General features: G+C 39.5%; 1 protein-coding gene across 2 annotated transcripts in view; it reads right to left on the bottom strand.

Moving 5' to 3' along the window:
- Positions 1–10615: 10615 nt before the first annotated feature.
- Positions 10616–24974, bottom strand: part of PH4alphaEFB (prolyl 4-hydroxylase subunit alpha-1) — a 96206-nt gene continuing 81847 nt past the window's right edge. For both annotated transcript variants that reach the window (XM_071582584.1, XM_071582585.1), the window contains exons 8-12: positions 24393–24617; positions 20062–20127; positions 18030–18195; positions 14759–14840; positions 10616–12614 (exon numbers count right to left, since the gene is read on the bottom strand). In XM_071582584.1, coding sequence (XP_071438685.1) covers positions 14767–14840; positions 18030–18195; positions 20062–20127; positions 24393–24617 — 531 coding nt within the window. In that variant the 3' untranslated portion in view covers positions 10616–12614; positions 14759–14766. The remainder of the gene's footprint in view (positions 12615–14758; positions 14841–18029; positions 18196–20061; positions 20128–24392; positions 24618–24974) is intronic.

The following is a 24974-nucleotide window of genomic DNA, read 5'->3' as shown; positions in this document are numbered from 1 at the left end:
GTGGGTGGAAGGGAAGTTTAATTCATTTCTTTTCATTTGGTTGGGATAGCGTGATAGGTAGGGACTGCTGGTTCTGATTAGTCTCGTTTGTTGATGTTTCTTGAGTATTTTGTCAATAAGTTGTGCGATGTAGCCGTTGGATATTACGGTCTGTTTTATGAAGTTTAGTTCTTTTTTAAAGTCTGCTTTGCTCAAGGGTATATTTAGAAGACGGTGTATTAAAGAATGGATGGCGGCGTGTTTGTGGGTGCAGTGATCAAATGAAGACTGATGAATGCGTGCGTTTGTGTGCGTTGGTTTGCGGTAAATATTAAACGAAAGCTGATTATTGCTTCTGACGACAAGCGGGTCCAAGAAGGGGAGCGACTTGTGATGCTCAACTTCGAATGTGAATTTAATAGATGGGTACTGGCAATTTAAGTATTTAAGGAAGTTGTCAACGGAGTTGGTGTTTCTGTCAAAATTTTCAAAAATATCGTCTACATACCTGTACCAGGTGTATATTCAAATTTCCTTCGGCACTCTTGCTCAAAATTCGACATAAATAAATTAGCTAGGAAGTGGGAGAGAGATTTGCTCATGGTAGTGTCAAAACTTTGTTTGAATAAGTGGTTATTGAAGGTGAAGAAATTTCGGTTCATGATTAAGTTAGTTAAAACGACGTATTAATTTATCATTTCTTTCGAAATTGGTTTGGATGACAGCCATTCTTCAAGGAACTTAAATGTTTCGGGGATAGGAAAACTAGAGAAGAGTGATTGTAGGTCGAAGGAAACCAGAATTTCGGTGTCTTTCAGGTTGATGTTTTGAATTTTATTGATGAAGTCAGTAGTGTTTCTGCTGCAGGAACTGTTTTGGAAATCGAGATTCAAAAACTCTTGGGTTAACCATTTTCATAAATGGTAGGTGGAGGAGTTTATAGCTGAGACAATCCTTCTGGTGGATTTTAGGAAGACCATACAGTCGGGGAAGGGTGGGGTTGGAAACGTGGAGAGGTAAGCAACCAGCTATCGCTATGCCTTTGCGTCCTAAATCATGCGGTTAAAAGGGTTTTTGGAGACATTAGTATTAGGGCCAATTTCAATAAGTTTGGTCATTTTTTGATGGTACGCGTGCCCAGAATTACACAACAGTTGCCTTAGTCTGACTTTAGGTAAAAGCAATTTTTAGATTTAAGATATACCCCCGCTCTCAGGTTTCGCGGTCTTCTTTTCTCGTGGTCTTCGGTTTTCCGATCATCGGTTGTCTATACGACACACACGCTCTTCTGTTTTGGGCTTGTATTTTGCTTCGATGCTGTTACTCCTTTCATTATGCAATCGCCTTTGGCATTGATACAGTACCGCTCTAGTGGTCCGCTCTTCTTTTCTTGTAATATTATCAGTTTTTGTTATTATATGGTGCCTTATGGCCCCACTCGCGTAATACACTAGTCTGTCGTTTTGGATCATTCCCAGAAAACGGATTCCAAAGAGACTCCATGAATATTAGATTCCTGCCGTTCAGACTGGTGCAACATGGTGCCCACTAAGTCGGTGAAGAAAAACGTCTCTCGTTTTCTGTGGACATAAAGAATCCGTTCTTAAGCTACCGTTTCCTAATTTATTTAAGACCACTTGGACTTGGCTAGAGGCATTAACGAGTCGTTTTCACTTGCAAAACATGGCTAGTTCCTCCATGAAGAGATGCTATCACCAATGTATGATGTAATCCGAAACATTTTGATTGCAATGACATTCACCATACTCAGAACTGGTTTCTGAAGTATTTATCTGGCTGTAGGCACTTCAATATGGCTTACCATACAACGACTGCCCTCAGGTATCTAATATGGAACCCATGACATTGTAACGTACCAGTGGTCACATCGCTTGCGGAGACAAAACTGGTTTAAGCAATCTGTGGGTCATGCCGGTGTAACCCTGTAAATGAATATTTTCCTGGAATATTAAATTTATTTAAGATTGACATGTCAAATGGAATTTGTTTATTTTTGTCAGTTTGTATGCATTAAAGCTCCTACTTTAATAGATGTGAACGGGTGATATTATATGTACAGGTAAGTATTTATTAGGAAACATGAGGTAACATAGTATCTTTGAGCATTGATAATGATAAAATAGAGAAAATGAGTTGTTGAGCATTGGGAAGGAACTCCACATTTTGGTTGAATTTCTGAGTCTATATACCATATCTTCCTTGTTATCAAACGGTGACTTAAATTTATATTTTTTCACCTATCAAGTGATTGGAGAAGATTCTGCAGAATCTATTCATAAAAAAGAACTGGCCAAACGTATTCCATTTTGCTGATTCATCAGCACAGATTGAAAACATTATACTTCAGATTCTAAGCACTCTTTGGGTGGGCCACATCTATTCCTCAAGCAAAAATTTATTTGGAAGAAATATTTCTATCGCCTTAAACGGCTACCCTTAATTTTCTTCCGGATACTCACTATGGTATCATTGGATGCCTATCCAAACCCAAATACTTCTCTCTGATCTTCCCATGATCCTCTGGAGAGACACGTGAGAGGGTAAGTGCAGTGTTTTTAGTGACAGTTGAGACTGGTCCATGATGGTGTGATTTTAGCATTAAGTTTAGTTCTTTGGGTGGAATAATATAAAAATAACTGGATTACCAAAATCGAAATTCATACATATATGACATTTGTTACTCTTCACTGTGCGTTCCCTGATTGATTCTGCAACAAATCACAAAATCTTGAAAAAAAATTCTTTTAGGTACTTGATAGCAAAGCGAAAGTATTTAAGAATATACCATATTCTGCCAACAGTGACTCGTATATATATGTCGGAAAGAAAACCGGAAAGAAAGTGAGAATTTCCCAAAAAATCAACTTTCAACCCTTAAATGATACACACAAACACGTTACGAAGTGCTTCAACTTCCTCTTACTCAGATTAGAGGAGCTGGCTTGGCAATACCCGTCACCGCCGAAAGGGTTTAGGCGGTCGGGAGGACAGGTAAGTGGAGGGGAGGAATGTGGCTGACGGTAAGATAAGGTTCGTGATAGCACGGGGAGTCGGGGGATCATATCGTCACTCTCCGCCCCATGGAGGCAGCACAAGAATGGAGTCGTGGATGCCCTTATTTAGTACTATGAGTGAACGACAAATGACATCATCAGGTGGAAATATGTGTGATGGGAGGTTAACTGGACGAGCCTGAAAACTACGTGATATTAAAAAATGAGTTTGGGTCGTTTTGGAAACTAACGCCGTAAAATCAATCTTTCAATTAGGCAGATAAAATATGAGAAATATGTGTATACACAATAAAATGCCGACTCCAAATACATTCGTATGCATTTTATAACAAAGAATTCTTATTGCATAAATGAATTTATGTTTTAAACATGCCTTCATTGTTATTTCCCGTTATAATATCACTTAAAAATATCATTTTGCAAAAATTATATATAACACTCAATCGAATTTAATCTCATAACTAAAAATTGTGAAATTATTTTCTGCTCGCAAACTTGAAAGAATGGCTCGGGGGTCAAAGATTTTCCAACTGTGAAGAAGTGATGTCGGCAGTTCTTTTTATAAAAAGGGCATCGAACTTATTGAACGTCGCTGGTAAAAGTGAATAGAGCTGAAAGGAGATTATGTTAAAAAATAAATACATTTTTCCACATCTTTTGTTTTCTTTGTTGAGTTGGGTACTTCAGGGATTACCCTCGTAGCACACATAATGCTACCTCGACTATCTTTGACAAGCTGCATACTGTCATTTGATCAGCCTGCAGTGATAGTCTTTACAAAGCGGTTGAAACCATACTTGTTACAGAAAGGTTTCCATGGCATCAGTGGTTACTATAAAATGTGTAAATATATATTCACATAGGGTTTTTTAATATTATACTGCCATCTTTATCATAACATGCATGTATGTCCTGCTCTTTCAACTATGATCTCTGAAAGAATTAAATACTGCTAAAATTATTATGAAAATTAGGATGAGAGCCAAGATGTATCATACGGACACTCACACATAAAAATGCAAAAAAATATTTCAGTAATTTAAAAATTTTCAAAATGCACTTACAAAAAAATGTATTCATATTAATGTTACTTTTGAAAGACTCTTTGCTGATCGATATATATTTAAATGTACCATTATCTAAATCTATGGCCTAAACTCAACTCAGTCAATATTGATAGTCACAGTAGGTCATGTAAGATTATTGTCCAAAAGTATACCATTTTATCCAATAGTATCCATTTGCATACTACAAATATTTGCACGGGAAATATTTTTAAATACATTCAATGTGAAAACATGCATAGTTTATTAATTCAGAGTACCATCACCCCTTTTCACTGGGAAAAAAGCTATATTAGTATTTTACAACTTTCTGAGCTGGTGCACGCCCCCGTTGAAATTATGCCAGATTAGTAGCCGTTGGTTATTTCGTAAAAATACGCAGCACCCTTTTTCTCATCCGAAAGACTTCGCTGCATTGCTCATACCACAAAGCACTAGCGAACATAAACCAAAACGCAGGCACACGAAAAAGAAACTCACTCGTTTTCCGAATTTTCAGTGGCGTTTCCACCTTTCTTAAGGGTTTCCTTCTCTCCCTTGAGAAAGGTGGAAGCGCTACCGAAAATTCGGAATACATATTTCTTTTTTGTCTTTTTGCATTTTTGTTCGCTGGTACTATTTTGGTATACATTAGGTATATATTAAAATATTTATCAAATTATTTATAACATCACAAAATTATTTGTTATTGCCATTAAAATTACAATTATTGAAATATTTTTAAACACATTCTTAACGATATTGAGCAGCTGAGGATGTATACTTACGTCTAAACGGCTTAGTGTGGTAGAATTGTCAATAGGCGCAGAGCAACGTAAGTCTGGGGGGCTGATATTTACTGTTTAAAGCTTCACCGATGAAAAAAGGACAAACATTATTTTTAGCCAATATTTCACCTAATTTTTTTCTTCAGTTATAATACATACATTTTTATAAAATAAAATTTCGGGAATGCTGCCAAAATATTAAACATTTTGCGAATAAATTGGCAAGGAATTACTTTGTCATTGACACCACAGATTCATATTCAGCACTCTCAAAAACGATACTAAACGAAATTTTATGAAAATCGTGAAATTATTTATACTATAGCCACCTTTCAGGCGATATTGACCACCCCGCTCCGTCCGCTGAATAGGAGCGGTCGCCAGTGCTAGCTCGAGGGATAAAGTACTTCAGGAGTCTGCTCCAGTGGATCTTCGACGCAAGAGCCGAGCAAAACCCCGGCATCTCCGACATCCCTACGCAGATCCCCAGAACCTTGGCACTCGCCACCGGATCAAAAAGTTTTTCCGGAGTTTTATTTTCCATTATACAGGGTCCGTACAATAAGTATCGTGACTGGTTCGCTGTGGCCTCAACGGAGCGGTGGATGGGGGTCCGACCGGTCGGCTCGGTAGAGGGGTCCCCTACCACTCAGGTGCACTTATATAGTTCAGTCGCCTCCGGGCATGCGTTGAGACACGAGGTGGATTTTTGTGGCGTGTGATGGTTTGTGATGTCGTCGCGCCAGCATGGAGCGCACCATCGAGCAACGCTACGCTGTGAAGTTTTGCGTCAAACTCGTGAAATCCGTGTCGGAGACCCTTGAACTCATTAAACAGGCTTCTGGGGATGCCTTAAGCCGCACAAAAGTTTTTTCCTTAAATATTTTGTGCCACTCAAAAACTAAATAGTGGCACAAAGATAACTACAACAAAAGACAAACTAAGAGTGGCAAAAAATATTTAAGGAAGGCCGGGAGCTCGTCAAAGACGAACACCGCGTAGGACGCCCTACAACCGCTTAAACCGATGCTCAGGTGGCCAAAGTGAAAAAAGTTTTGGACTCTGGCAGGCGTTTAGCCATTGCCCTTATCAGTGAGGAGACCGGCCTTTCAGTCGGAACCGTCCACGCCATTGTAACAGGGATCTTGCGATGAGGAAAGTTTGCGCGAAGCTGATGCCGAAAGTCTTGAGCGAGGAACAAAAACTGTCGCGGGTGGAAATTTTGCAAGAAATTTTGGACTGCGTCCAGGAAGATGAAGATTTTCTCGACAACGCTTTTACCTCAATGGATAGCTCAAAAGGAGCTATCCTTCGAACTGCCTCCATCGAGGCGGTTCAAGCGGCGACGACAAAGGCTCTTAACAGTATTCCGGAAACAGACTTCCAGCGGGCTTTTGAGGAGTGGTAGACCGCCGAGCTAAATGTATCGATGCAGGAGGAATGTATTTTTAAGATTACTAAGTAATTATAATGATAACTGCTATAAACGTTGATTTTTGGAACCAGTCCCGATACCAATTGTACGAACCCTGTATTCTTTTCCTCGCTAACTTTGGAGCATTCACGGGAATATTCAGGATTTTCCCTCGCAATGGACGCAGAAGGAAGGGTTCGGCGTCACAATTCGTCCCGTCACTTTTATACTTACCGCAACTTGGACAGGTTGGCTTGCTCTCGCATCGAATGACCGGAGCGTTGGCAAGGGAAAGAGCGCATTAGTTTCGGGATGAATGGTCTCACTGGGACGCGTTCGTGACCTATAAAAACATTTTTATGGAAGCTGGTCTAAGGAGAATCCGAGGTCAATTGTATGTGTCATCCAGCCGCTCTTCTACGTTGTCAATCAACGTGCGCCGATGAATCCCTGGGAAGTCATATCTTTTTTCATCTCTTCGATGTCGACGTGCAGCAGGTCGTAGTGCAAAATGACACACCTACTTGTGTAGGTCATACAGGTATGAGCTCCGACATGCACTGGAAAAATATGTAGCATCGTGATCGCCAATAGTCTGTCACTTCGTTTCCAATTTGCCATTTCAATTAGGAGGGTGCCATCGCGCAACTTGTTGACCGACATCAGTCCTCCAGGTGTTGGACTACGAGAGCAATCCCAGAAGTACCCGACCTAACAGAGAAAACACATTTTGGAAAAAAATGTTTTTATTTATCAACATAATCTCCTTTCAGCTCTATACACTTTTCCCAGCGATGTTCAATAAGTTCGATGCCCTTTTTATAATAAGAACTCTCTTGCCATCAAAATAGCCATTAACTGCCGACATCACTTCTTCACACTTGGAAAATCTTTGACCACCGAGCCATTTTTTCAAGTTTGCGAACAGAAAATCCGAGGGGGCGAAATCTGGCGAATTGGGTGCATGAGGTGGCAATTCAAACTTTAACTCGTGAATGTTGGCCATTGCAGTAACAGATTTGTGAGCTAATACATTGTCTTGATGAAACAACACTTTCTTCTAAGCCAAATGCAGCCACTTTTGCTTGATTCCTTCGCTCAAACGTTACAATGAGTTCGCACAATACTCGCAGTTGATAGTTTTTCCTTTTTCAAGATAGTCAATGTAAATTATCCCACACGCATCCCAAAAAACCGACGCCATGACCTTGCCTGCATATGAAATGGTCTTCGCCTTCTTTGGAGACGGTTTTCCCTTTTGAATCCATTGTTTTGATTATTCTTTCGTCTCGGGTGTGAAGTAACGGACCCATGTTACATCCATTATTATGAAACGGCACAAAACTTCTGCTTTGTTGCTGTGAAACTTTGCTAAACACTCAACCGAAACATCTTCACGACACTGGTTTTGCTCGAGTGTGAGCAAACGCGGCACCCATCTTGCACGCAGCTTTCTCATTTTCAAATTTTCAGTAAGTATGCATTGTACCACACTTTTTGAAATGCCTACTATGTCTGTTAGCTCGCGCACTTTCAGTCGACGATCATCCAATATCACTTTGTAGACTTTCTTCACCGTTTCGGGAGTCGTCACCTCATTTGGACGACCAATGCGATGCTCGTCTTGACAGCTCGTATGGCCTCGTTTAAACTCGGCTACCCAATATTTTCCTGTTGTAAACGAAGGAGCAGACACACAGATTAGAATCCAGTCCAGCTTTTACATTGGTTGGGCTGAGGCCTTTCAAATAAAAGTATTGTATCACAAAACGATGACCAATTTTCTCAATTTTAAAAAATCACTGGAAGCGTTCACTATTGATGGCTGCCAAACAAATACTAATCAACGTCGGCGTCTTCAAACTTGAAACATATGCTTAATAGATTGCATACTTTCTAATAGAGTTATATGTTTTACACAACTACTGCCATCTCGAAGTCATGCCAGGTCATTCTGGGACCATCCTCGAAGACAGAACTTTTATATTAGGAATGAAAACCCATTTGTACATGTTTCCCCTTCCTTCAAACACCATATTACTCAAATTCCAAAGAAACTGCGGGAGATGCCGCAACAGTAACTTTTAACGGAGTCATCCGCTAATGTGCATTTCAATGCAACAGTTTCAGTGTAAAAATCATTCGCCTTGACTGGGATCCCAGTCAAGGCGAATGATTTTTACACTCTGAAACTGTTGCATTGAGACCATATTACTCATTATTTATTACTAGCATTAACGCTAGGTTCTGAGACGAAGGCTAGCATTAGCTTTTGTCTCGAAAAAATCCCACGAGGCATTTTTTGTCGTCGTATCGTATGCATCCTGAAGGGCCTCAAAATGGGCACATATGACATCTTACCATCTTTTGTCATTCATCCCCATCAAATACGCGCCCGCTGCAGACAATGGTGTCATTTCTGGAGTGACCTAAACAGGTATTTTTTTCATTTATTTGTCTATATACCCCACTTTGGCAACTATGCCACCTATATATGCTCCTCTGCCCACTAGTCTCTCCTAAATAGGTCATATTTTCAAATTTTGGTTCAATCCTCCCCCTTGCATCAGTCTGATATCCAAATATGCCACACACTGGGGTCATTTTCGGAGTGACCAAGGCATGCTAAATTTTCCCTATTTATTGTAATACCCCCCCCTTTGGCAACTTCACCTTCTAATTAATTTTACCTCTTCAAAAAATGGCGTGGTTTTCAGAGTGACCGAAACATGTCACGATTTCATGATTTTGTCTCCCCTTTGGCTTCTAAGCCATCCTTCTATGCCTCTCTACTCACGTGATACGAGGGCGGTTCAACAAGTACCCGTGTTAGAAATGAAGAAACCATTTTTTCAAAGACATTTTTTTTTATTTTTCAACATGGTCCCCTTTTTAGAAAGATAGACTTCTCCCAACGTTATGGCCATTTTTTTTAACCCCTCCAAAATATAGGATTTGTCGAACTCTCCAAAATACGCATCTGTCTCGGAAATAACTTCCTCGTTGGAGCTAAATTTTTTCCTGAGAGCCACATCTTCATGTTAGGGAATAAGAAAAAGTCGCAGGGAGCCAGATCGGGTGAATACGGGGGGTGCAACAGCAATTCATAACGTAGTTTATGCAGTTTGGCGGCGACAACTCCTGATGAATGTGCTGGTGCGTTATCGTGGTGAAACAGCACCTTCTTTTTCGCCAAATGCGGCCATGTCTCCTTCATTTTTTTGTCACAGCGGTCCAAACACTCGCTGTAGTATTTCCCAGTGATCGTTCTTCCTTTTCCTAAAAAATCCATGAGGATGACGCCATTTGCATCCCAAAAAACCATCGCCATGACCTTTCCGGCCGATCGGACCATCTTCGCCTTCTTTGGAGCAGATTCACCGGGAGAAATCCATTGTTTTGATTGTTGCTTAGTTTCTGGTGGGTAATGATGGACCCAGGTTTCATCAACAGTGATAACTCGATGCAAAAACAAATTCGGATCTCGCTTAAATTGCTGCAAATACTGCTTCGAAGTTGACAGCCGGATCAGCTTGTTGCCCACCGTGAGCAATCGCGGCACCCATCGGGCCAACAATTTTTTCATCGCCAACTTATCATGTAAAATAGTAATTTCCGTTCCGGTCGACACACCCACGGCCTCTGCTACTTCGCGCACTTTCGTTCGTCGATCAGCGATAATCATGGCGTGGACTTTTTGAATGATTTCCTTGGATACCACGTTTGCCGGGCGTCCTGGTCGCTCCTCATCAAAAAGAGATGTTCGCTGACGTTTAAATTCTTTGAACCAATATCTAACTGTGGTCATACATGGCGAAGCGTCCCTATAAACAGCGTTCAACTTTACTTTTGCCTCCTCGCATTTCTTCCCATCCAAAAACGAAAAGCGAGTTAGGGAATGATACTGCTCTTTTTCCATCTTAGCGAAAATCACGAAACACGTCCTACTTGAAGGACTGCCAAATCCAAACTAACCTTTAAATCAGTCTGAAATTTGTTTCACCGTCGTTTGATAGATGGCAGCACACAATGATAACATAAACTTCCCTCATGAACGCCCTTTGTCATCAAGCATGGGTACTTATTGAACCGCCCTCATATTTCCGCATTGACCTAAACCTGTCAGTTTCATTAAGTTGTCTCCTACTTTGGCATCAATGCTATCCAATTATGCTAATGTTGTCCAATTATGGGATTGTATTAACCATCTGTTGTAACACTCCATCTTAAAGAAGAATAATCTTACACCAGATAATTTTCACTAATGAATGTGCTTATTGTTGTATTCAAAACCAAATGCTACACTTCTGTAATTTTATCATATAAAATGTAAAACTTTAATTTTTTGTACGGTTATATTTGTATAATGGAACATCAATGATATCAAAGTTCTCCAGAAAAATAGAATAAACAATGAAAAGCAATTCTTCAAACTTATCCATTGGGAACAGGTAACACATTTTTTTAAATTTAAAGTGCACATAAATGTGCAGAAATGCACACTGAATGTCCATGTTTATCTTCAAAATTTTCCACTGCGGCAAGATAACATAAAAACCTTTCTGTTTACCATATGTAAAAGAGTACAAAGGTTAAATGCATATAAGAGTACAAGGCAATTGTTTCACAGAGCCGAATTCATTCAGGTCATGGTGTTCCAAAAGCATGTTGTGACACATTCTTTAACAGCAAAGAAACACTCACCTGAGCGACATTCACTTCAATCCTTTCCTTTACGTCAGCTCCAGAGCTCACAAAATAGACACAACATTCCTTGGGACATGACTCACAAAGTTTAAAACGCACAAATGTTCCTCCAACTTTTAGTAAATATACTTGATCAAAACCAATGTTTTACATTTCTATTTCTATCAGTATATTGTTCACCACAAATTGAATGGAATTTATTTTATTAAATTTCTTATAGCTGAATGTTCAGCAAATATATTTAAAGATACTTTCCCAAAAATAAATACTCTAGGAGAAAACTTCAATATCAGTTCACAATAGGAATATTTAGGACCCATTCCTACAATGGCTTCAAATAGGTTCCTTTTGGGATATATTGTGACTCACAGTAGGAAAATCAAATGTTCCCTTAGTTCTGGGAGATAAAACTACGGAATAAATTATGTGATTCTGTCAGACCATGCCGCCCTTAATACTTGGCTTAGAGCTCAGTTTAAGTATGTTACACTAGCTCAGTACACAGTCAACAACACCACACTATGTTGACATCTGCAGAGAATTTTTGAATCAGCAGCATTATGCTTGGCTGGTAAGCAAATTGACCTCTATAGAATTTTCTCTAAAGTAAATACAATAAGCAAATAAACTTCCGCGTATACATGTTTCAAGGTCCAAGGGTGAAAAAGTGATTACTTAATGCACTTTAACATTTATTATAAGTGTGAGCCTCATCAAAAAAGGGCCTAAAAATCAATCACTAATCCTGTTGTATGTCATCATTAACTAAATTGCATATTTTTCAATTCAAATGATAAAAAAATTCACTGAAATGAAAGCTTGATACTAAGAGAGGAACGAACAATATGTCTATGTCATTCAATTAAGTGCCAAGCATTGGTCAATGCTAACCCTAAGCATGTACAGGGATGATTTTTTTTTTATTTGAATCTAAGATTCAAATGAAAATACAGCAATTTAAGACATCAAGTGGAAATATTGACATAAGTAAGACTAGACGTCATATAACTACATGAATTGCAAAGAAATCAACCCAAATAAACTGAATAAAATCAGGAAAAGGTATAGCAAATGAAACATTTAATATTTATGGCTTGCATTAGCAATAATTGATCCAACATGGACGGTAAGACAAGCAGTAAAGAGAGGTTACTTAGATATCCTGGAGATCCACATTCATCACTTCAACCTTTCCCAGATTCTTAAGATTTTCTAAATCCCAGACTCAAGATTTTCCAAAATGGCACGTTGGGAACACACTGTACTTCTGCAAACACTCATTAATTTCCACATTACCCTGACAATGTGTAAGGTAAATAGGTTTCTTGAAAAAACATGCTTTAAAAAAGCATGCACATGTTATGGTCACTGCTTAAATATTTGTTCGTAATACATGCACTATATACAAATAGTAGAAAGACAAAAACTGCATAAGTTTCTTGAGACATTGAACTGCAGGTATCAAATGACTGTTAATCCTATAGATGCACTGTGATGAAAACCACAATTCTTTTTGATCATTCAATCCTCTCATGATCATAGTTTTCCCATGGCACTTAGAATTATTTTCACATCACCACAACTCATTTTTGAGTAAAATATGTGCTTTAAAAGTGAGCAAATGTATGGAGAGAAGGCCGGTGATCACCTGAAAAGCAACAAGTTTTTTCTATCATAGAAGTTTACAGTTACTTATTTAAATATTACTATCTCACAAAAATACTTGAAATTTTCTAAATAATTTTAATGCTAGAGGCAACAAGGGTGCCTGGGGAGAACATGAAGAAGCTCTTCACTTTCACCCCTTGCCAACTTCCTCTGCCAATGCTGCAGAATCAACAAGGAGCACTTCAAAGAAAGCATTGATAAACCAATGAATTCTATCTGGGTTCTCAGCCGGGTCAAGCTCTCAATTTCTGCCAATGTTTCAATGGTCAAGTTGTCCATCATGTCTTCAGGGCTGTATGCCATGACAATATAATTTGGCTGGTTACCCTCTAATTGGGCAAGGTTGAGGTGATTTAAGATTGGCTCACTGTGTCCTGCAGATTTTTCAGGCTGACCAAGCCTGTTTGTGTGTCTCTGGTGTTCCTTGATACAAGCAGCAATTGTCCCTATCACATATACTTGGTCACATTGGCAATATATCTGGTAGACTCCATGTGTCATGAGTCCACAGGAGACTTTCGCCCTAACGAGTCTGTCTCTCAAGTTTCAAGCAAGGCTTGAGGTAGGTGTCAATGTCATACTTCTTCAGAATTCTGGATATCTTGCCGGAGACCGTGAATACAAATGGTAGACCTGCTCTAGCAACCAGTTTTCGCATTCCTCTCCAGTGGCAGTCCCATAACATTTGAAGGAGCTTTCAAAGGCCATTGAGATTTAGCCATTGTGTTGCCTGTGCCCATCCAAAACGTACACTAACCTGTACCAAGAATAATACTAATTCCCTTTCTATCTTTGGCCTATTATCTTTAACATTTGGTTCCTTTAAGGATGCTAGGAAGGGGATGCTGAAAACTTTGATACCGAGCTTAGTTATGTACAGCACAGAGACATGGTCATTGTAGCAGGATGGAGAAGGTAAAGTGGACAGAAAGGAAAACAAACGTGGAGGTGCTGGACATGGTAGGGGAGGAGAGGTGATCGTTGGGAGAAATCATAAGAAGGGAAAACGAGGAAGGGGCAGGAATAGGATATGGATGATGGATGGAATTAAGGGAGGAGGGAGGTATATGGAGATGAAGAGGGGCTTGTAGCAGAGTAGGATGTTGGATTGTTTTCTTTAGGAGAGAAAAGATATTGTTTTGGTAGTTGTGTTCATCCAAAACCTACCTCACCAAGTAGATTACCAATAATTGTAATAATACCTTTATATTTATTTTTTTCAGAACCCCTTCTTCTCCTAATACTACTTTACCTAGAGCATATTTCATAGTCTAAATGGAATTTCATTTCTTATATCCTGAGTTCCTTCACCTTCCTTTATAGTGAGCCCATTTCAACCAGCCTCTGCAAACTCTACAAATCCTCACACAGTACTTTCTGTCATTTTTCACTCCACTGCTTTCCAAGATAGTTTTCCCCCGAATGATTACCTCCCTCATCTCAGAAGAAATTTTTGGGCAACACCTATGGCAGTAAACTTGCTTATCTTATTTAAAAAATTAAAAAACTGCAAATTCATTTACAGAATTATGAAAATTAAGTCGCTTCTGAGGTAACTTTTCAAACAATGTATTCATCATGATATAATAGTGCCTGAGCAAACAAGTTGCATTAAGAAATTATTGAAATAATGCATTTAGAGGAATTTAAATACCTTAACATGTATTGAAATCATACTGAATTTGTATTTCATGAGGCTGCAATAATGCTTACCGCAATCACCGCTTCTTTGTACAAAACTTCATCTTTAACTAACCTGTTTTCCGTCAACATTATGAATGTGAGACCTGAAAATAGTGCCAAACCAAAAATTGGCAATATGTTAAACCACAATGTGACTGCTGGTTGGCATACCACAGGATGATTGGATCTCACATCCACCATTACTTTCATCATATCCAATTTCTTGAAATGACAGTTCAAATGGTATTAGAAGGGGTTTGAATGACATATACATTGGATGTCTGGCCAAAAATATCACCAAAATTGCAGTAGGTTTATGCAGAATTTTCCAGAATGATTTCATATGACACACAGTATATGAGTCAATAAAATGAATGGCCTATATTATTCCAGAGCAAACAAAAAAACCTCTCTGTCAGGACATGATTTTACTGAACATACCTGTGAGATCATTCGGCATCCTTATCTAGACCACATGGCCTTCTAAATTCCTGTCCAACTTCATGAAGCCACTTGTTTGAAACTGAAATAAAACATGAGGCATGAAATTATATGATATAAGCAAAGAGACTAAGAGAATTTAAACAAATGATAGTCTTTCCACTTACAGCCTTCATTACTGAGCATGGCTTTTTATACATATTACAGAGTACACTCGGGAGACACTACTATTATATTACTGAACAAATAAATAAAATAAACTTATTGATAACTGTGGAAAATTTTCATCTAGGTATGGCATAGCCCTCTGTGGACTATTTGGAAAAGGTACAGAATACAGCATTAATTCAAATCTAAGACACACCTTTTTAATTTATTCTCCTCCTTAAAAGTCGGAGTGGGTCTTAGATTTGCAGATTAAGAGCAGATGTCAGAATGGGCAAGAGACAGCATATGCAGCCCACACAATTGCACAGCATTACTCCCGGATGTCGCGGCGCTGTGCCAGTATACGTGAGGGTTTATTACAAGGAAGCGTAACGGAAATGAAAGATACCTCTCAGTAATTAATTACAAAAGGAACTTGAGTTAAAGGACAGCAACAGAAAAACTGGTACAAGGTAACCTCATTGTTTAGGTTGCTATTATTCATTGTTTCGATTCAATGTTTGGTAATCCCCTTCATCCTCTTCAATCTTCTTCGTCTGAAGTGCTGGATGCTTTGCTCCCACTCAGCATCTGAACAGAAAAACAGGTGCATGCAAACGCATGTTGTGAGGCTGGAGGAAGGAACAGACTGAGTTATAACCTACAGGTATTGAAAATACACGTACTTTCATCATCCTCTTCAGCAAAGACATCATCTTCATCATCCTCCTCCCAAAAGACATCATTTTCTGTGCAGTCCATCTTGTTGCTGACACAGCACTTCTTGAAAGTATTCACAATCATTCCCTCGGAAATGGTTCTCCAAGCCGCAGAAATCCATCGTGTGACTTTGTTAGAAGAAGCTTGTTTGATGTGTCCTGCAGCAGGTAACTCATGCTCAGATGCAAACAACCATGAAATGTAATGTTCTCAGAGTTGGTCCTTGAATGGCTTATTGACGCCAACATCCATCAGTTGCAAAATGGATGCGATTCCCCCAGTAATGACCACAAGGTCTGACTTCATCCTTCAGATTTTATGTATCACGGCATCGGTAAGATGGCCCCAGAAAGAGCCCAGTACAAGCATTGAGGGCTGATTCAAACAGGCACCTGGGGTTTAACCAGTCAATCATTAATTCTTCTGTCATCCCACCTTTTCCTTGGGCCCAAATGATGACATCTTTTGGGAACACCTCTGCTTTTGGGATCATTTTTCTTTTTACGATGAGAAATGGGGGCAATTTGCGACAGTCAGATGTAGCAGCCAATATCACCGTCATTCCTAGTTTTTCATATCCTGTTGTCTTCAGAAGAACTTTTTTGGCCCCCTTTCTCTCAAGCATGTAATTTGGCAGCATATCTCAGCATATTTCCATTTTGTCTGCATTATCCATCCGCCCCAGCATGAATTCTCTTTCCTTTGAAGATCAAGTCCTTGTTTTTGGTAAGTGACCAATGTATTAAGTCCACCGAGATCTTCTGACCAATAAATGTTCTACGTCACAATGCCTGTTCGTCTCATGAATCGTTCTGCCCATCCTCAAACTGGAACGAAATTGTGTGCGAGAGATGCCCAAAGATCTTGCTTTGCTGTTGGCTTCCTGTCGCAGTAGGTCTCACAAAAAGTTTGCCTTTCCATCTCGTGTTGAAATATTCCAACACTGCCTCATCAACTTTACTGAATCATCCATGTTTCGGCCCAGTGAACTTCTTTCGCCAAGACTTGCATGCAAAAATAGCAGTCTTTTTCTAACGTAATTGTCTTCCACTACACTCCTTTACCCCAAATCTAGTACCTGCTCTTCTATTCTCACTTTCTTCCACGCAAAAGATAACTTGCCTTTTAAACTTAGCGGTGCACAATTCTCACCAACCCCGGCCAGGTCTTGATTCTTCACCCATGCTCGATCACACTGCTCTCAGGAAGCTATCTCAAAGAATAACTTAAGAGTCCAACATTATACTGACCAACAAATCCGTGGCATCACTTACTTGAAAAGTACTAAGGTAAACATATTCTCACCCTTTTCCCTTCCTTTGTACATGTTTTGCACGCGTTCAAATGCCCTACCCAAATTCTGAGAAAGGAACACTCACTTATCCCTGCTAATCCCCTGAAACATGGGTTACCACTCAATGCTAACCAAGGAATCCCTAAGAGTCAATGCCTGTTTCAGCCCAAAATATGCTGTGACTTAGAATCGCCTGTTAACTTTTTTTTAATTTAGGATGTAAAAAATTGGATGAATCTGAAATTCGCAGGTGTCTTAGATTCAATAAAATACGGTAACTCAATACCACCCTTGAATGAGTCTGCAACCTCAATCAGGTTCCAACTGAGAAATAAGGACAAAAGAAAAAGGATTTGTGCTGAGACTACATTTCCCATTAAGATCAAACTATACATTGATCAAGATCAGGACAGCATTACTGACAAAGCCTTAAAATGATTTTGCTGAGAGAGTGAATCCAGGCTCTTTTACAGAGCTAATGAGTTCCTGCCAGCAATTTCTTAGCTCCTGAGAGTTGTCAACAATAACTTGTATTCATTTTAGAAACATTTGCAAATCTTGCTATTATACCATAGTTACTGTTCACTAATTTAGGGAAATAATTTGGGTTCTGTTAAGCAAATTTTATAAATTCAATGTCTGAGCCACTTAACCTTTCAAAGAATTTCTGTAAGGCCACAGTTTTGAATGTAGAGAACGTGGCCCAGTGGAAGAAGCCTGATATGATGAGCAATGCTGTAACTACAGTCCACTTCCCCATGATTCACATGCAAAATAATCGTGCAGCCAATCCACAGCTCCCACAATAGCCAGTTGACATTGTAAGTTAGGCCAGTCACCAGATAAATGTACTTCGGCCGTAACTTGGATTGGGAAAAGCATGGTTCAGTGGCCGAAGTCTTTAAACCGATCCAAAGAGGATATTTGAACAAATAACATCAATAATGATGGTATAAAGGAAATGAAACAGGACTCTTTCACAACTTCCTTCCTCATCAAAAAGTCACCATAATCCTCCAAAGGACTATTATTAAGAGGAGGATCGTTATAAATGAGGCCTTTTCATGTCAATAGGAGAAAACCACAAAGTGATGGCAAACAGCAGCTCACCCCATTTGGAACCAGTGAGAACAGGACATGCTGCATGCCGAGTGAGATAATCCCCTTCACCACTTGGATGCAGATTGAACCAAAAGGCAGCCGAGCCCTTTTTCGGCCATAAAGACACCCTTATTGCAGGGAAGACAGTGGCTCCACCCTGATGAACGTCACTCATCTGAAACCAACAAGACAACAGTAATCACTAAATATACAAATAAAAACATGAGTCAAAAAAAGAGTGCAAGCACAAAATCTTAGGCTTGTTAGATCAATGACTGAAGTTTACACATTGTTCTAAAATGTTCATTTATTTGTTTTTGAATCAACCATTTCATGCTTATAGAGTAAATAAAAGTTTCGGACGTGACTCAGTGGAAAATCTTCATAATGAAATTGAAAATAAACAACTTATAGAGTTGTTGGTTTTTAAAAACTTTGATCAGGATTCCTAAATGGTCCTTCGAAATGATTTTCATGATATCATACTGAATTAATGGTCTGGGTAGCAAAAAGTTGCTTAATGAGCAATTTTTTGCATTATGAGTGTCATAGAGAGAGGCCTGCTACTCCAGTTTGCGTTGAGTACTCATTCCCCTGGCATATTACAGACAGAAGTGGTCATACGTTTATTAATATTTGGTTTTACATTCTCGACCTGACAATGAAAGACTGCGATTTACAGTTAGTACATGATTTTATTTTCCTACATAATCTCCCTTGACTCCAATACAACACTTGCTCCAGCATTTCTCCAACATCAGTATTCCTAGCCTGAAATGAGAGTCTGGAAGGCTGTATCCATCTACGGCCCTCTCAACTTCTTCATTGGACGTGAAGTGCTTCCCAGAAATTAATTTCTTCAAGTTTGGGAACCGATGGAAGTCTAAGGGTGCTAAATCAGGAGAATAGGGGGATGAGCAAGCAAATGGTACCCCAAATCTTGTCGTTTTCCCATCACCAATGCAACTTTGTGAGCAGGTGTGTTATCCAGGTGAAAGATGATTTTTTTCTTCTTCAAGCCAAGGTCTCTTTTCGCAAATTTTAGCATCCAGCTGGTCAAGAAGGTTGGAGTAATATTTGCCTGTAATTGTTCTACCTTTTTCAAGGTTATCAGTGAGCAGGATCCCTTTCTCATTCCAAAACACACTGGCTATGACCTTTCTGGATCATCTTTGCTTTCTTTGGCACAAAACCACCAGCTTACACCCACTGCTTCAACTGTTCATTTGTGCATTTGCTTTTGATTAGCATTTAGCATGCGCAGCACCCACCTTGCGTGGAGCTTTTGCATCCCTAATTCTTTGTGCAAGATGTTTCATACCCTTAATTCCAATATCCCCATGGCCTTGGCTATCTCTCATTCACCTTCATTTGCCTATCACCCAACACGATATCCTGCACCTTTTCGATGGTTTCCAGTGTGGCGGCAGTTTTTGGCCATGCTTCATGAGTGCCATCTTTGTGGGATGTGGGACCACGATTAAAAAAATATGCTGGGAAGAGGGGGAGGGATTGAGATGGTCCGGGGGCTAATGCACTGGCTTCCCACCCAAAAGGCCAGGGTTCAAATCCCTGTGGTGTTGAATATTTTTCAGAGGTATCTCGATCCCTGCTTGAGGTGCTTTTTGGAGGGAACTTTGAGTGAGTACGCCATCCGTTGGATGGGACGTTAGGCCGCGGACCCCTTGGCGCCCTTCGTAAAGAGTAGGCTAATGCTGATGCTGGGTTTCTCTCCACCCTTTATCCTTTCCTGTCCATCCCCTATGGTGCAAATGACCTCAGCTGTTGGTCACCTCCCCTAAATACTACTACTACTACTGGGAAGAGGGGGACAGGATCACGGAAAAGAGAGGATGCTATTCACAACTACACTAAAAATGCCAAATAACCATGCCCATTCACAGCAGACTAAATGGGAGGTCTAGATGCTTGTACAACCACCTCAACTCCTTAATCAACACACACAGCAATGCACTAGGAAATGATGAACAAGTTAAACAACATGAAGGAAATGGAGAATGGATGATTATGCAGTACTCACATAGAACAGAATGGTGGCAATCCTATTTCCAGTGCCAAGAGATTTAAAGGCATTCTTCTCTTCTCTCTAAAAGAGAAAAAAAATTTTCATTAGCATGAGGTTAAAATAAAATTCACCAAAATTTTCAAATCTTCCTCAATAATGGCTCTGCATGAGAGAAACATGTTACAAAATAGTAATCAATTTCTAGCATGAAAAAAGAAATACGAGGGTCATCCGGAAAGTAGTACCCGTTCGTGAAATAAAGACACAAAAGTAAATATTAACAAACATAAAAAATTTTATTTGAAAGAGGATACTTTAAACTACTTCTCAACATAATCTCCAAGCAAATTAAGGCATTTGTCATAACGTGTGACAAGTTTCTGTATTCCTGCTGCATAGTCCTTCGCCGCCAGCTCATTGAGATACGCGAGGGACCCATCTTGCACAAATTTTTGCATAATGCAGATGGTGTTTAACAATTTCATGAACAATTGTTCGAGAAACATTGGGAAAATGCTCACAGATGTCATCAATTGTGACGCGCCGATCGTTCCTCACGAATTCGTCAACTGAGCTCACCAGTTGGTCTGTAATGACAGACGGTCTCCCCGAACGCTCATCGTCGTGTGTGTTCCCCCTCCCCATGTTGAAGTTGCGACACCACCGCCGAACAGACGACTCGTCCATTACATTGTCTCCATACACCTCCTTTAATTGGCGATGAATATCACATGGGCGAACGTTTCTTGCATTGAGGAATTTAATCACTGCCCTCACTTCACAACTGGCGGCGTTCTCAATTTTTTTAAACATTGTAAACAATCGCAGAAACAACACAGGCAATGCTAGCGTCACGCAACTTGGCTCAGAGAAGGCAGACAAGCCACTGAAGCTATCTGACCTCGTCCAGCGGCTACTCGCGTCGTCAGCACTTCATGCGGCACGAACGGGTACTACTTTCCGGATGACCCTCGTAGTTATAAATTGCATTGATCAAAAGCTGATCATTACAATCAATAAAATGAATAGCAAAAATATATAATATGCCATCAAATTTAAAAATAAAATTAATTAAATCAGTCTTCCAGAATATCCCTTGGAGTGGATGGAAAAGTTGTACGAAGCATGGACTAACAACAAAATTATGTTTCACAAGACTGATGAGATATGATCAGCAGAATTTTAATTTATAGGTTTCAGTGGCGTTTGCTCGGCATGAGCATCTTCCAAGCCAGTTGATTGAAGCCAGAAGATATGGCCAAGCCATATCTTTTGACCGCAAAGTCAACATACGGTTGGATAGTTAACTGGTTGTCGAGAATGACACCAATTAATTGATGCGTAGAAGCTTTCAGTATAATTTGTTGCTGAAAGAAAAGACGAATGTGGGGCATGCGTTGTTGTCAGCAGGAAAAATGAATAGTGTGCTTTTGTCAGGATTGATTTGTATTTTCCACGTCCGTGTCCACCGGTGGAGTTTTTTAAGGCGTGTGGTAAGTCATCTGATGTTTGCGGAGCATGTTCGAGATGTGGCAGCAATGGCTGTGTCATCAGCATACATGGAAAGGGAAGTGTGAGGTGTAGTAAAGGAGTGCAGGGTCCGGCCATTTGCATTCGTCTAGGAACAATTACAAATTGTGTGATGAATATTCCAATGTCGTATGCACAAGCCATTCTTACGTGGTGAAAACAGCCGCAAAAGATCGCTACTAGTCAAAGAATACCTATCCTATCAACCTATCAGCCTAGCCGATGTGCTGGTAGATGGAGCATATATTCAGGTCACCCAGTATGGTATGGACTATATTACCGAGAGCTTCAATTCAAGAAAGGATAAGAACATCAAGAAGGGAAAGCAGAAGATTGCGGTGAACTAAAACAGCAACTCCTCCGCCATGTGTATTATGGTCAAATCGATGGGTAAATAAATGAGGCAAATGGAATGAGAGGAGGGGTTTGAGCAATGTTACCCATAAAATTATGAGGTCAATATGTTGCTGAGAGGCATAGTGAAAAAGTTCATGTTTTTTGTTTGCAATGCCATGGCAATTCCATGCAAGGACTTGAAGGGTATCACCCGTGTAAGTATCTGCTGTATTAGACATTGATGCGGAGAAATTTTTTTCATTCAATGGTGGGAGCCTTTGGCATCTCCACCATTATTTTGCAAAACCATTACAAAAGTTCCCGGGCTTCCGCAGGAGGAGGAGGCTGGATAGGAGAGGGCTGAGAGATGGGAGGTGGAGGGGAGTGGCACGCATGAGTAAGGGGACGGTTGGGGAGCTTGAAGCTGGGAAAAGGGTGACTGGGGAAGGGGAGTTAACTCAGCTGGTGAGTTCCCTGCCTCGGCAAAGGAGCAGGAGAGGGGGGAGCGTTAGCTGCCTGAGAAAAGCAAGATGCCATTACCTTTCTCCGCTCAAACTGCAGTCTCTTTGCTACCTTGTGAACGCAACCCTGATAATTAGCCGGATGCATGTCACCACACAGAAAGCATTTTGCGGCCTCAGCCCGAGCTTTGGTGCATGCATTGCTGTGGTGGTCACCACGGCAGCGGACACAATTTGGGTTAAGAAAGCCGTGGTTCTTGGTGTTACCGACGGGTCAGCAATGGTGGAATTGAACGGGTTCGTTTTGTTTCTTAAAATAGTCGCAGATACACAGAGACCTGTGAGAGAAGTGATTGCGAGGAAAGCCTCGCTATCAATATTGTTTTCCACAACAATGTTTGCCTTGATGGAAAGGAAACAAACTATGCAAATTTCACTTAAATAGAGATTTATTCACGACCCGGGTTTCAAACACTTAATGTCATCTTCAGGTGATAGTGGACCTGAAGATGACATTAAGTGTTTGAAACCCGGGTCGTGAATAAATCTCTATTCAAGTGAAATTTGCATAGTTTGTTTCCTTTCCATCATGGATAAATTTCACAGGGTTAACCCTAATACCGTTCGGTTTGTTAATGTTTGCCTTGTCTTTCCATTGTCAAGAAGAATGAATTTACATTCCCAGGTAATTATGGAAAAGTTAACACACATAAATCAGAACTCCCTCACCGTTCAACTTATGCAAACGCTTTTCCAACTTAAAGATTGTTTGAAGAAAATAAAATCATTTTTAATTCAGTAGTGTCGGTAGAGTTCACTCACTATTAGGCCCAACAGCATGTGAAATTAACATATAAGCAGGGTAGAGAGGCCAGTTCCTTTCCCTGTGCCAGTTATGGTTTCCCAGGAAGATCTGTTATCTGAAAAATCATACAGCTTGGGTGGAGCTAAGGGTGCCCAGAGAGGCTTGCTCAGGAATCAATCCCGGGCCCTCCAGTCGGCAGTCCAACACTATAGCCCTGGACTACCATGATCCACTCCTTGTGATTAATACAATTTTTCCGATTTTTCCATCCATTTTTGCAAAGGTGGAAAAAATTTCTACACAAACTCAGAGCTGTGTTTAATTGAACGGCGAAAGGTTTTGTGAGAAAGCTTTTGTCGATCACATAGCCAAGAAAAAATTAATGATTGGGGAAGGAAGAGTATTGACATAGGATTGCTGATACTGATTCAAGGTTGTCATTTAACATCCTATAAAATAATATGGTGAAGATCATTAATAATTTATTTGTTACATTTTTAAACTATATACATTTGCCCACCTTCAAGGAGAGTATGGGATTCTCATGGCAAATGAATCCAATGGAAATGATAATGAGAAAATATGGATATTAAAAAAATGATGAATTTAAAACATTAAATCCTATTGGCAACTTTAGATTTTGTGATGAAAATTAAAAACTTTTAAAAATTCTGAGGTATCACAAACTTGGACTTTTTTAAAAATTGTACTGAAGTTCAAAAGTTTATATTCAACATCTTTATGACAGTAATTTTATTAAAATTTTTGAGGTGCCGGGAAGAGAGAATATCACCGACAAATCCACAAGAGAGATTATCAATTTACTGCGCTTAGAACATTTCACACTGACAAAGATAGAGCACCAAAAGGATTTATCTCCATTAAAACAGTTTCTCTCTGTATGAAATGAGGGTGACCAACTCTATTCCCATCCAACATTCTCTACATCTGTAAGTTTATCATACATGTAAGTACTATAATCGATTTTCACCTGTAACTAGTTACTTTAAAAATACAATTGATCCTTGCAACTGATAACAAATTATAAAGCAATAGTAAAGGCTCAGACTACATTCTGAAGAGACATTCACCATTCAACGTTCAGTTATTTCTGGCACTCCTCCCATCCCTGTGTATTTCTAAGCGTAACAGTATTATTAAAAGAGCCACAACTAAGGCAAGGAATTCTTTCCAAGCAAATGGCCACAACTTACCCGAGCAAAATCAAAATGAGGCTCATAGTGTCCACCAATCCCATAATTAACAACTTGCAGTTCTTCAGCAGTTTCTACAGTCAAGGATGATAAATCTTCTACTCGTTGGTTCACTCTAGCAATTTTTGGGTCATCTTCAGCCTTTAACCAAGCCGATTTACTGATACGGTAGTTAGCTGTTTCCAATTCACCTGTCTTGTAATTTTGAACAGTGGCACGACGAAACTTAAAAAAAAAAATTAAATTGGATAAAAGATATATTACAGCAAAATTTACATCAACTATGCCTGAACTAATTGGTTAATAAAACATCATCTGCATGAAATGTACAACTTTTTTATGCTAGGCTATTAATATATTTTAATTTTCTTCAAATATTTGTGGCAAGATACTTGGGCCCAAGAAAAAACTTATGAAAGCCTTTATTTTCTGATTTAAACATGCAAATAAATCAAAATATGAGCCCATGAATTCACAAATAGCAAATTTAATGTTATGACCACAATAAAAACATTAATGAAGTACATTTTTTTGACACTAAGATAGACTCAACTTTTGGCTTTACCACTGATTTTTTTGCAG

This window comes from Hetaerina americana, unplaced genomic scaffold (assembly GCF_022747635.1).
Source record: "Hetaerina americana unplaced genomic scaffold, ioHetAmer1.1.p SCAF_12, whole genome shotgun sequence".
Lineage (NCBI taxonomy): Eukaryota > Metazoa > Arthropoda > Insecta > Odonata > Calopterygidae > Hetaerina > Hetaerina americana.
Note: the sequence above shows the minus strand (reverse complement) of the source record. Positions and strands in the feature narration are given on the sequence as shown.